The 13,104-nt window shown below is 37.2% G+C and overlaps 1 protein-coding gene across 2 annotated transcripts in view; it reads right to left on the minus strand.

Moving 5' to 3' along the window:
• The window catches only part of LOC128690918 (trimeric intracellular cation channel type 1B.1), a 37,959-nt gene that overhangs the window by 11,247 nt on the left and 13,608 nt on the right, over nucleotides 1–13,104 (minus strand). For both annotated transcript variants that reach the window (XR_011392384.1, XM_070088347.1), the window contains exons 3-4: nucleotides 1,365–1,460; nucleotides 195–283 (exon numbers count right to left, since the gene is read on the minus strand). Coding sequence is in view for 1 of the 2 variants with exons in the window: in XM_070088347.1 (XP_069944448.1) it covers nucleotides 195–283; nucleotides 1,365–1,460 (185 nt within the window). In the remaining variant the exon portion in view is untranslated. The remainder of the gene's footprint in view (nucleotides 1–194; nucleotides 284–1,364; nucleotides 1,461–13,104) is intronic.

Here is a 13,104-nt window from a genome sequence, read left to right on the forward strand (position 1 = left end):
ATTGCCACTTTGCATACTTTAAAAGCTTTGAAATCCTGGATACTTAATATAAGAAAGTAGTACTGCATAAAGAAAATATCATGATATGTCTCATCTTTTAGAATCTTGGAGACTTAAAAAGTATTTAGAACTGTTTATGTAACACATCAAAATTAATGCTCAATAATAAGCTATAACAGTAAAAATTTCCTTACCCTTGATGGTGCCAATAAGGATCATGCTGAGATAACCGTTGGGGAACACCTTTGCTGCATGAGTTACTCCATCACTGATCTTCTTCACCCTTTAAGGCAAAAGATCTTAAGTGTTCAAGATAGCTACCTACATGAACTTAAAAGGCCAAAAATCATAAAAAACAGTACTGATGATTGGTAAGCTTAAAAGATCATCATTAAACTTAATTTACTAATTTAAATTATTTTCATTGTACTGTACTAGCTTGGATTTTAAAACTGTCAGTTTGGCATTAATGGTAAAGAGAAGATACATGTTGTAGAACAAGCTGCTATTGAAAAAAAAAAACATTTTGCTGTTTAGTTTTATCAATTTATGACTTGATAAAATTCTACATAAAGTAAAGAACCATCCAAATAAAAACTTGTTCCAAACACATGCCTTTTCTTCACTATTGCCAGCAGCAAGCAATTTGGATCCAACTAGGCAGTAATAAAACTTTGAAATGAAGCCTTAATTTGTATGATGCCGTTACCTTCCTATAATGTGTATAGATTAAAAACCTGTCATAAAAAGTTACCTTAATTTTGAATTCTTCAAAACTACATTTCTTGGTACAGAAATATGCGGTCTTCCTAATGGATGCCACTGAAATTTATATAATTTTCCAACGTTTCCCAAATATGTCAATTTTCCAACATTTCCCAAATATGTCAGACAAACGAATACATAAAGAATAATAAAATTTTCCATTAGCTTATCTGACAGTGCTAATACAGTATTCTACATTTTACATACACATCTATGACTGGTGCTGAGGGTTCTTCTACTTTCGTAGCCTGGCTTGATGTCAACTTTAAAGATCACAATTATTGTAAATGTATACAATCCACCATTTAATAATAAACACGAGAGAAAAGAATCTGACAAGATAAACGATTGACTACACAATGTATTAACAGAACTACTACAGTAACACTAGGAAATCACAAATACAGAAGACACACACTGCAAAACAATATTGCAGAAGGTATTTCTTTATAAATACTGGTAGTTTGGTTGAGTGGAATAATTTCTAGGAAGAAAGTTGTGTGCGCAACAGCAACTGGAAAGTTTCAAATTGGTTATAAATAACAGTTTATCTCTACTCTTGTAATCACAAATATGAAAATAAATATGCATTTGCTTACCTGTAGACTTCCTTCATGGCAGAAAGCAGAACCTTAATTGGGAGAAACTTGGCAACTTTGTAGCCCACATCAAAGGGTGAGTAAAAGATGACATACCTGTATGCATAAATAATTTGTATAGCAATAAATATGGTATCAAAAATTCTAGTTGCATGAACGCAGAGCAGAGCCATAATTTAATTTTATTTAAACTGACATGAAGATTGTCTTGCAGCACAAGTAATTTGGCATATACATGTATGTAGTTGCACTATTCCCAATGAAATGCACAGTACTGCACTAAATTAGACACATATAATCAGATCAAATGGCAAACAGAGCACTCTGGATTATCCAAGACAATTGGTTTAAGAGCTAATGTACATCAGCAAAGTTCTGATAAATCTTAAACAGTCCAAACGTAGATCTACATTCACTCGTGTAATGCTCCGAACGTAGATCTACGTTTTTCTTACATAAGAAAGCATGTAAAATCGAACGTAGATCTACGTTTGGAGCACTACGCGAGCGAATGTAGATCTACGTTTGGGCAGTTTAAGGGCTAAGAGTGCAATTATTCAGACAGTAAATGCAGACCTGTGAATTATTTAGTAATACATAATTTGATGCATTTATGGACCATTGTTCAGGATAATTTGGGTGCAGGTTAGTTCTATGTAACAAAAGGTTCATCATTTATTATTCAACCATCATATTGGTGCATGGTTCCAATTGCCATCAGAAAATAAAGTGGTAATTAAAAATTAAGAGTAAGGTTTTTGCAGCTTAATGTCATCTCAACAACATTTGGTGATTTTCTGGAGGAAATTACTATTCGTATACTTAACCATATACAGCCTCTCCTTACTTAACGATGGAGTTCCGTTCCTGAGACCATGTCATTAAACGAATTCGTCGCTAAGTGAGGAGCATACTATAATGGTAGTGAGTTTGTGTCAACCATTTTTGATATTGTTTTAATGCCACCTTTGCACCATTTATAACATTTCTGGTATTTTTTTAAATGTTTATACAGTAGTGTACTGTATAGTGAAATAAGCAGAATAAAGGAAATCACCTCTAATATACATTATACACGTAATGGTCAGAGAGCCCATCGTAAGTCTCAGGCACTGGTAAATGAGTACATCGCTAAGTGAGGAGAGGATGTACTTTATACATGGGTAACTCACTTAACTTCACGGTTGCAATCTTGGAAAACCAACCACTAGTTTCAGTGCAAAAGCCATTCTCAATCTATCGCAAACATTCATATGCTTTACTGACAGGCACAGAGTGGCACAGCTACAGGAAGGAAGAGGGGCTATTGCTCCCCTGATGCAATTTCTTTTTGTTTTTAACATGCTGGCTGCCTCCCACCAAAGCAGGGTGGCCCAAAAAAAAAAGAAATGCTTTCACCATCATTCACATATAATCACTGTCTCTGCAGAAGTGCCCAGATATGACAGTTTAAATGTCACTCCAAACAGCCAATACCCCAAACCCCTCCTTTAAAGTGCAGGCATTGTACTTCCCACCTCCAGGACTCAAGTCTGGCTAACCAGTTTCCCTGAATCCCTTCACAAAATATTACACTGCTCATACTCCAACAGCTCGTCAGGTCCCAAAAACTATTCATCCCCATTCACCCTTATTTAACATGCTCACACATGCCTGTTGCATGTCCAAGAGCCTAGCACACAAAACCTCTTTCACCCCCTCCCTCCATCCTTTCCTAGGACAACCCCTACCTCTCCTCCCATCCACTACAGATTTATAAGAGATAAGATTTTCTTTGGATTTTTAACCCCGGAGGGTTAGCCACCCAGGATAACCCAAGAAAGTCAGTGCGTCATCGAGGACTGTCTAACTTATTTCCATTGGGGTACTTAATCTTGTCCCCCAGGATGCAACCCACATTAGTCGACTAACACCCAGGTACCTATTTGCTGCTAGGCGAACAGGACAACAGGTGCAAGGAAACGCGTCAAAATGTTTCTACCCTCCATGTGTGAAGTGGGAGCTTTAGCCACCAGGCCACTATACCAAGTCATTCTATTTTGCTCCATCCTCTCTAAATGACCAAATCACCTCAATAACACCTCATAATTTCCACACTATGAATTCACTGCATAATATTGACATGTCCACTGCTTCCAGCCTCATCCTTGCTGCAGCATTCACAACCCATGCTTCACACCCAAATAAGAGTGTTGGTACCACTATACTCCTGTACATTCCCTTCTCAGACTCCAGGGATAACATTTTTTGTCTCCACAGAAACCTCAATGCACCACTCACCTTTTTTCCTTCATAAATTCTATGGTTAACCTCGTCCTTCATAAACCCATCTGCTGACAACTCTACTCCCAAATATCTGAGCACATTCACTTCCAATTTTTCCAATTTTTTTGCAATTTTCTTTACCTAACTCATTTGATACCCTCATCACCTTACTGTTATCTGCATTCACTTTCAATTTTCTTAACACACCCTCCCAAACTTGTCCACTAACCTTTGCAACTTCTCTTTACAAACTTCCAAAAGCACAGTATCATCAGCAAAATATAACCATGACAACTCCCATTTTGCATTTAATCCCACCCCTCTCCCCAACACCCTAGCACTGACTTCTTTTACAACTCCATCAATATATAGATAAGGATAAAGGTTTATTTCTTTGTAAAATTTACAATGTGTAATTACAATTTTGGTTTGCTAAGCACAAGTCACTATCATGCTGGGGCATGATAGTGACTTTTAACAGTTTCCCAAAATATTCCTGCCATCTTCCCAATACCTCCAACTCCCCATCTACTAATGTCCCTATTCTGTTTTTAACTGTGAAATCCATTCGTTAGGGTTCCTAGGCTTTCTTAACCTATTTATCTCACTCCAAATTTTTTTCTCATTCTCAGTAAAATTTGTTGATAGCTCCTAACCCAGATGTAGATATTCTTTCTTTATATTTTCAATTAACCCTTTGACTGTTTTGGTCGTGTGTGTGTGTGTGTGTGTGTGTGTGTGTGTGTGTGTGTGTGTGTGTGTGTGTGTGTGTGTGTGTGTGTGTGTGTGTGTGTGTGTGTGTGTGTATGTTTATATATATATATATATATTATAGGTAGTAGGTTGGTAGACAGCAACCGCCCAGGGAGGTACTACCGTTCTGCCAGGTGAGTGTAAAACTGAAGCCTGTAATTGTTTTACACGATGGTAGGATTGCTGGTGTCTTTTTTTTCTGTCTCGTACACATGCAAGATTTCAGGTACGTCTTGTTACTTCTACTTACACTTAGGTCACACTACACATACATGTACAAGCATATATATACACACCCCTTTGGGTTTTCTTCTATTTTCTTTCTAGTTCTTGTTCTTGTTTATTTCCTCTTACCTCCATGGGGAAGTGGAACAGAATTCTTCCTCCGTAAGCCATGCGTGTTGTAAGAGGCGACTAAAATGTTTTTTTTTTTTTTTTTTTATTATCACACTGGCCGATTCCCACCAAGGCAGGGTGGCCCGAAAAAGAAAAACTTTCACCATCATTCACTCCATCACTGTCTTGCCAGAAGGGTGCTTTACACTACAGTTTTTAAACTGCAACATTAACACCCCTCCTTCAGAGTGCAGGCACTGTACTTCCCATCTCCAGGACTCAAGTCCGGCCTGCCGGTTTCCCTGAATCCCTTCATAAATGTTACTTTGCTCACACTCCAACAGCACGTCAAGTATTAAAAACCATTTGTCTCCATTCACTCCTATCAAACACGCTCACGCATGCCTGCTGGAAGTCGAAGCCCCTCGCACACAAAACCTCCTTTACCCCCTCCCTCCAACCCTTCCTAGGCCGACCCCTACCCCGCCTTCCTTCCACTACAGACTGATACACTCTTGAAGTCATTCTGTTTCGCTCCATTCTCTCTACATGTCCGAACCACCTCAACAACCCTTCCTCAGCCCTCTGGACAACAGTTTTGGTAATCCCGCACCTCCTCCTAACTTCCAAACTACGAATTCTCTGCATTATATTCACACCACACATTGCCCTCAGACACGACATCTCCACTGCCTCCAGCCTTCTCCTCGCTGCAACATTCATCACCCACGCTTCACACCCATATAAGAGCGTTGGTAAAACTATACTCTCATACATTCCCCTCTTTGCCTCCAAGGACAAAGTTCTTTGTCTCCACAGACTCCTAAGTGCACCACTCACTCTTTTTCCCTCATCAATTCTATGATTCACCTCATCTTTCATAGACCCATCCGCTGACACGTCCACTCCCAAATATCTGAATACGTTCACCTCCTCCATACTCTCTCCCTCCAATCTGATATTCAATCTTTCATCACCTAATCTTTTTGTTATCCTCATAACCTTACTCTTTCCTGTATTCACCTTTAATTTTCTTCTTTTGCACACCCTACCAAATTCATCCACCAATCTCTGCAACTTCTCTTCAGAATCTCCCAAGAGCACAGTGTCATCAGCAAAGAGCAGCTGTGACAACTCCCACTTTGTGTGTGATTCTTTATCTTTTAACTCCACGCCTCTTGCCAAGACCCTCGCATTTACTTCTCTTACAACCCCATCTATAAATATATTAAACAACCACGGTGACATCACACATCCTTGTCTAAGGCCTACTTTTACTGGGAAAAAATTTCCCTCTTTCCTACATACTCTAACTTGAGCCTCACTATCCTCGTAAAAACTCTTCACTGCTTTCAGTAACCTACCTCCTACACCATACACTTGCAACATCTGCCACATTGCCCCCCTATCCACCCTGTCATACGCCTTTTCCAAATCCATAAATGCCACAAAGACCTCTTTAGCCTTATCTAAATACTGTTCACTTATATGTTTCACTGTAAACACCTGGTCCACACACCCCCTACCTTTCCTAAAGCCTCCTTGTTCATCTGCTATCCTATTCTCCGTCTTACTCTTAATTCTTTCAATTATAACTCTACCATACACTTTACCAGGTACACTCAACAGACTTATCCCCCTATAATTTTTGCACTCTCTTTTGTCCCCTTTGCCTTTATACAAAGGAACTATGCATGCTCTCTGCCAATCCCTAGGTACCTTACCCTCTTCCATACATTTATTAAATAATTGCACCAACCACTCCAAAACTATATCCCCACCTGCTTTTAACATTTCTATCTTTATCCCATCAATCCCGGCTGCCTTACCCCCTTTCATTTTACCTACTGCCTCACGAACTTCCCCCACACTCACAACTGGCTCTTCCTCACTCCTACAAGATGTTATTCCTCCTTGCCCTATACACGAAATCACAGCTTCCCTATCTTCATCAACATTTAACAATTCCTCAAAATATTCCCTCCATCTTCCCAATACCTCTAACTCTCCATTTAATAACTCTCCTCTCCTATTTTTAACTGACAAATCCATTTGTTCTCTAGGCTTTCTTAACTTGTTAATCTCACTCCAAAACTTTTTCTTATTTTCAACAAAATTTGTTGATAACATCTCACCCACTCTCTCATTTGCTCTCTTTTTACATTGCTTCACCACTCTCTTAACTTCTCTCTTTTTCTCCATATACTCTTCCCTCCTTGCATCACTTCTACTTTGTAAAAACTTCTCATATGCTAACTTTTTCTCCCTTACTACTCTCTTTACATCATCATTCCACCAATCGCTCCTCTTCCCTCCTGCACCCACTTTCCTGTAACCACAAACTTCTGCTGAACACTCTAACACTACATTTTTAAACCTACCCCATACCTCTTCGACCCCATTGCCTATGCTCTCATTAGCCCATCTATCCTCCAATAGCTGTTTATATCTTACCCTAACTGCCTCCTCTTTTAGTTTATAAACCTTCACCTCTCTCTTCCCTGATGCTTCTATTCTCCTTGTATCCCATCTACCTTTTACTCTCAGTGTAGCTACAACTAGAAAGTGATCTGATATATCTGTGGCCCCTCTATAAACATGTACATCCTGAAGTCTACTCAACAGTCTTTTATCTACCAATACATAATCCAACAAACTACTGTCATTTCGCCCTACATCATATCTTGTATACTTATTTATCCTCTTTTTCTTAAAATATGTATTACCTATAACTAAACCCCTTTCTATACAAAGTTCAATCAAAGGGCTCCCATTATCATTTACACCTGGCACCCCAAACTTACCTACCACACCCTCTCTAAAAGTTTCTCCTACTTTAGCATTCAAGTCCCCTACCACAATTACTCTCTCACTTGGTTCAAAGGCTCCTATACATTCACTTAACATCTCCCAAAATCTCTCTCTCTCCTCTGCATTCCTCTCTTCTCCAGGTGCATACACGCTTATTATGACCCACTTCTCGCATCCAACCTTTACTTTAATCCACATAATTCTTGAATTTACACATTCATATTCTCTTTTCTCCTTCCATAACTGATCATTTAACATTACTGCTACCCCTTCCTTTGCTCTAACTCTCTCAGATACTCCAGATTTAATCCCATTTATTTCCCCCCACTGAAACTCTCCTACCCCCTTCAGCTTTGTTTCGCTTAGGGCCAGGACATCCAACTTCTTTTCATTCATAACATCAGCAATCATCTGTTTCTTGTCATCCGCACTACATCCACGCACATTTAAGCAACCCAGTTTTATAAAATTTTTCTTCTTCTCTTTTTTAGTAATTGTATACAGGAGAAGGGGTTACTAGCCCATTGCTCCCGGCATTTTAGTCGCCTCATACGACACGCATGGCTTACGGAGGAAAGATTCTTTTCCACTTCCCCATGGACAATAGAAGAAATAAAAAAGAACAAGAGCTATTTAGAAAAAGGAGAAAAACCTAGATGTATGTATATATATATATGCATGTGCGTGTCTGTGAAGTGTGACCAAAGTGTAAGTAGGAGTAGCAAGATATCCCTGTTATCTTAGCGTGTTTATGAGACAGAAAAAGAAAACCAGCAATCCTACCATCATGCAAAACAGTTACAGGTTTTTGTTTCACAGTCATCTGGCAGGACGGTAGTACTTCCCTGGGTGGTTGCTGTCTACCAACCTACTACTTTCACCACACTCGCACATTATCAGTTTTTGCAGAGGTGCTCAGAATACAACAGTCTAGAAGCATACACATATAAAGATACACAACATATCCCTCCAAACTGTCAATATCCCAAACCCCTCCTTTAAAGTGCAGGCATTGTACTTCCCATTTCCAGGACTCAAGTCCGACATACATACATACATACATACATACATACATACATACATACATACATACATACATACATACATACATACATATATATATATATATATATATATATATATATATATATATATATATATATATATATATTTTTTTTTTTTTTTATTATCACACCGGCCGATTCCCACCAAGGCAGGGTGGCCCGAAAAAGAAAAACTTTCACCATCATTCACTCCATCACTGTCTTGCCAGAAGGGTGCTTTACACTACAGTTTTTAAACTGCAACATTAACACCCCTCCTTCAGAGTGCAGGCACTGTACTTCCCATCTCCAGGACTCAAGTCCGGCCTGCCGGTTTCCCTGAATCCCTTCATAAATGTTACTTTGCTCACACTCCAACAGCACGTCAAGTATTAAAAACCATTTGTCTCCATTCACTCCTATCAAACATGCTCACGCATGCCTGCTGGAAGTCCAAGCCCCTCGCACACAAAACCTCCTTTACCCCCTCCCTCCAACCCTTCCTAGGCCGACCCCTACCCCGCCTTCCTTCCACTACAGACTGATACACTCTTGAAGTCATTCTGTTTCGCTCCATTCTCTCTACATGTCCGAACCACCTCAACAACCCTTCCTCAGCCCTCTGGACAACAGTTTTGGTAATCCCGCACCTCCTCCTAACTTCCAAACTACGAATTCTCTGCATTATATTCACACCACACATTGCCCTCAGACATGACATCTCCACTGCCTCCAGCCTTCTCCTCGCTGCAACATTCATCACCCACGCTTCACACCCATATAAGAGCGTTGGTAAAACTATACTCTCATACATTCCCCTCTTTGCCTCCAAGGACAAAGTTCTTTGTCTCCACAGACTCCTAAGTGCACCACTCACTCTTTTTCCCTCATCAATTCTATGATTCACCTCATCTTTCATAGACCCATCCGCTGACACGTCCACTCCCAAATATCTGAATACGTTCACCTCCTCCATACTCTCTCCCTCCAATCTGATATTCAATCTTTCATCACCTAATCTTTTTGTTATCCTCATAACCTTACTCTTTCCTGTATTCACCTTTAATTTTCTTCTTTTGCACACCCTACCAAATTCATCCACCAATCTCTGCAACTTCTCTTCAGAATCTCCCAAGAGCACAGTGTCATCAGCAAAGAGCAGCTGTGACAACTCCCACTTTGTGTGTGATTCTTTATCTTTTAACTCCACGCCTCTTGCCAAGACCCTCGCATTTACTTCTCTTACAACCCCATCTATAAATATATTAAACAACCACGGTGACATCACACATCCTTGTCTAAGGCCTACTTTTACTGGGAAAAAATTTCCTTCTTTCCTACATACTCTAACTTGAGCCTCACTATCCTCGTAAAAACTCTTCACTGCTTTCAGTAACCTACCTCCTACACCATACACTTGCAACATCTGCCACATTGCCCCCCTATCCACCCTGTCATACGCCTTTTCCAAATCCATAAATGCCACAAAGACCTCTTTAGCCTTATCTAAATACTGTTCACTTATATGTTTCACTGTAAACACCTGGTCCACACACCCCCTACCTTTCCTAAAGCCTCCTTGTTCATCTGCTATCCTATTCTCCGTCTTACTCTTAATTCTTTCAATTATAACTCTACCATACACTTTACCAGGTACACTCAACAGACTTATCCCCCTATAATTCTTGCACTCTCTTTTATCCCCTTTGCCTTTATACAAAGGAACTATGCATGCTCTCTGCCAATCCCTAGGTACCTTACCCTCTTCCATACATTTATTAAATAATTGCACCAACCACTCCAAAACTATATCCCCACCTGCTTTTAACATTTCTATCTTTATCCCATCAATCCCGGCTGCCTTACCCCCTTTCATTTTACCTACTGCCTCACGAACTTCCCCCCACACTCACAACTGGCTCTTCCTCACTCCTACAAGATGTTATTCCTCCTTGCCCTATACACGAAATCACAGCTTCCCTATCTTCATCAACATTTAACAATTCCTCAAAATATTCCTTCCATCTTCCCAATACCTCTAACTCTCCATTTAATAACTCTCCTCTCCTATTTTTAACTGACAAATCCATTTGTTCTCTAGGCTTTCTTAACTTGTTAATCTCACTCCAAAACTTTTTCTTATTTTCAACAAAATTTGTTGATAACATCTCACCCACTCTCTCATTTGCTCTCTTTTTACATTGCTTCACCACTCTCTTAACTTCTCTCTTTTTCTCCATATACTCTTCCCTCCTTGCATCACTTCTACTTTGTAAAAACTTCTCATATGCTAACTTTTTCTCCCTTACTACTCTCTTTACATCATCATTCCACCAATCGCTCCTCTTCCCTCCTGCACCCACTTTCCTGTAACCACAAACTTCTGCTGAACACTCTAACACTACATTTTTAAACCTACCCCATACCTCTTCGACCCCATTGCCTATGCTCTCATTAGCCCATATATATATATATATATATATATATATATATATATTTATATATATATATATATATATATATATATATATATTTATATATATATATACAGTGGACCCTCGGTTAACGATATTTTTTCACTCCAGAAGTATGTTCAGGTGCCAGTACTGACCGAATTTGTTCCCATAAGGAATATTGTGAAGTAGATTAGTCCATTTCAGACCCCCAAACATACACGTACAAACGCGCTTACATAAATACACTTACATAATTGGTCGCATTCGGAGGTGATCGTTATGCGGGGGTCCACTGTATATTATATATATATATTATATATATATATATATATATATATATATAATATATATATATAATATATATATATAATATATATAATATATGTATATAATATATATATATAATATATATAATATATAGATATAATATATACATATACATAATAATATATATATATAATATATATATATATATATATATATATATAATATATATATATATATACAACACATGTATAAATATAATATATATATATATATATATATATATATATATAATATATATATATATATATATATATATATATATAATATATATATATATATATATATATATATATATAATATATATATATATATATATATATATATATATAATATATATATATATATATATATATAATATATATATATATATATATATATATATAATATATATATATATATATATATATATATAATATATATATATATATATATATATATAATATATATATATATATATATAATATATATATATATATATATATATATATAATATATATATATATATATATATATATAATATATATATATATATATATATATATATATATATATATATATATATATATATATATATATATAGTATCTTACGAGCCACCGTTTTTGACACATATATACGTACTCATAAGTTCTAGCGGCTTCAAATCAAGCAGGAGAAAGCTGGTAGGCCCACATGTGAGAGAATGGGTCTGTGTGGTCAGTGTGCACCATATAAAAAAATCCTGCAGCACGCAGTGCATAATGAGAAAAAAAACTCCAACCGTTTTTTTAATTAAAATGCCGACTTTGTGGTCTATTTTTGTGTAGTATGTATTTATGGTTGTATTCTCGTTTTCTTGGTCTCATTCGATAGAATGGAAAACATATTATAGAAATAGAGGTGATTTTGATTGGTTTTTCTATGAAAAGAACCTTGAAAAGGAGCTCAAAGTAGAGGAAATGTTTTATTTTTGCTGATGTTCAAAAGTAAACAAATGATGTCATTTTCCAATAAATGTCCAAGTAGCCATTCTAATATGCAGTCATGAATGGGTTGACATTATTTATACAATTATTACAATATTGCAGTAGTCTGCATTAAAGTAAATCTTCTATTTTTTTTTTTTTGAATAAAAATTCAAAATAGAAAGCAAGAGTAATATCAGAGGGGCCTGGAGATGTGACTGATGAACAAAGAAAATGTTATTTAAGAGCCAGAAATGTCTACATTGTTCATTCTGGACCCTATTTTGAAATTGTCATATTTTTTAATTTTCGTGAAACTGGCCAAATTGCAAATTTCTGACCATGTTATTGGAATCGGTAAATGGGGAGTTTCTTGTACTCGATCGATAGAAAGAATGGAGTTCTGAAGAAATAGCTATGAGTTTGGTCAACTGGAACAATGGAATTAGCCGAAAATAGGGCTCAAAGTGGGCGAAATCGCCGATTCTTAAATGTCGCCGAGGTCACAAAGTTTGCGAGAGCATAATACCGTCAGTTTCTCATCAAATTTCGTTCTTTTTGTGTCATAACAATTAGGAAAAGATTCTCTATCATTTCATAAGAAAAAATAGTTTTTTTTTTTTTTTTTTGGAAATTTTGCGGCACCAGGAGACACGTCAGGATTTGGGGTTGCGACAGTCAAGGGGTTAATGGTTAATTTTACTGTATTACATCGACCAGTGATTACAATAGTTTTAAAAATTTCATGTATGTTCAATTCTGAAAAATGTTCTTTTAAAAAAAGGTTTCTTTGTTTTTCAGCATTTT

This window comes from Cherax quadricarinatus, chromosome 24, assembly GCF_038502225.1.
Source record: "Cherax quadricarinatus isolate ZL_2023a chromosome 24, ASM3850222v1, whole genome shotgun sequence".
Lineage (NCBI taxonomy): Eukaryota > Metazoa > Arthropoda > Malacostraca > Decapoda > Parastacidae > Cherax > Cherax quadricarinatus.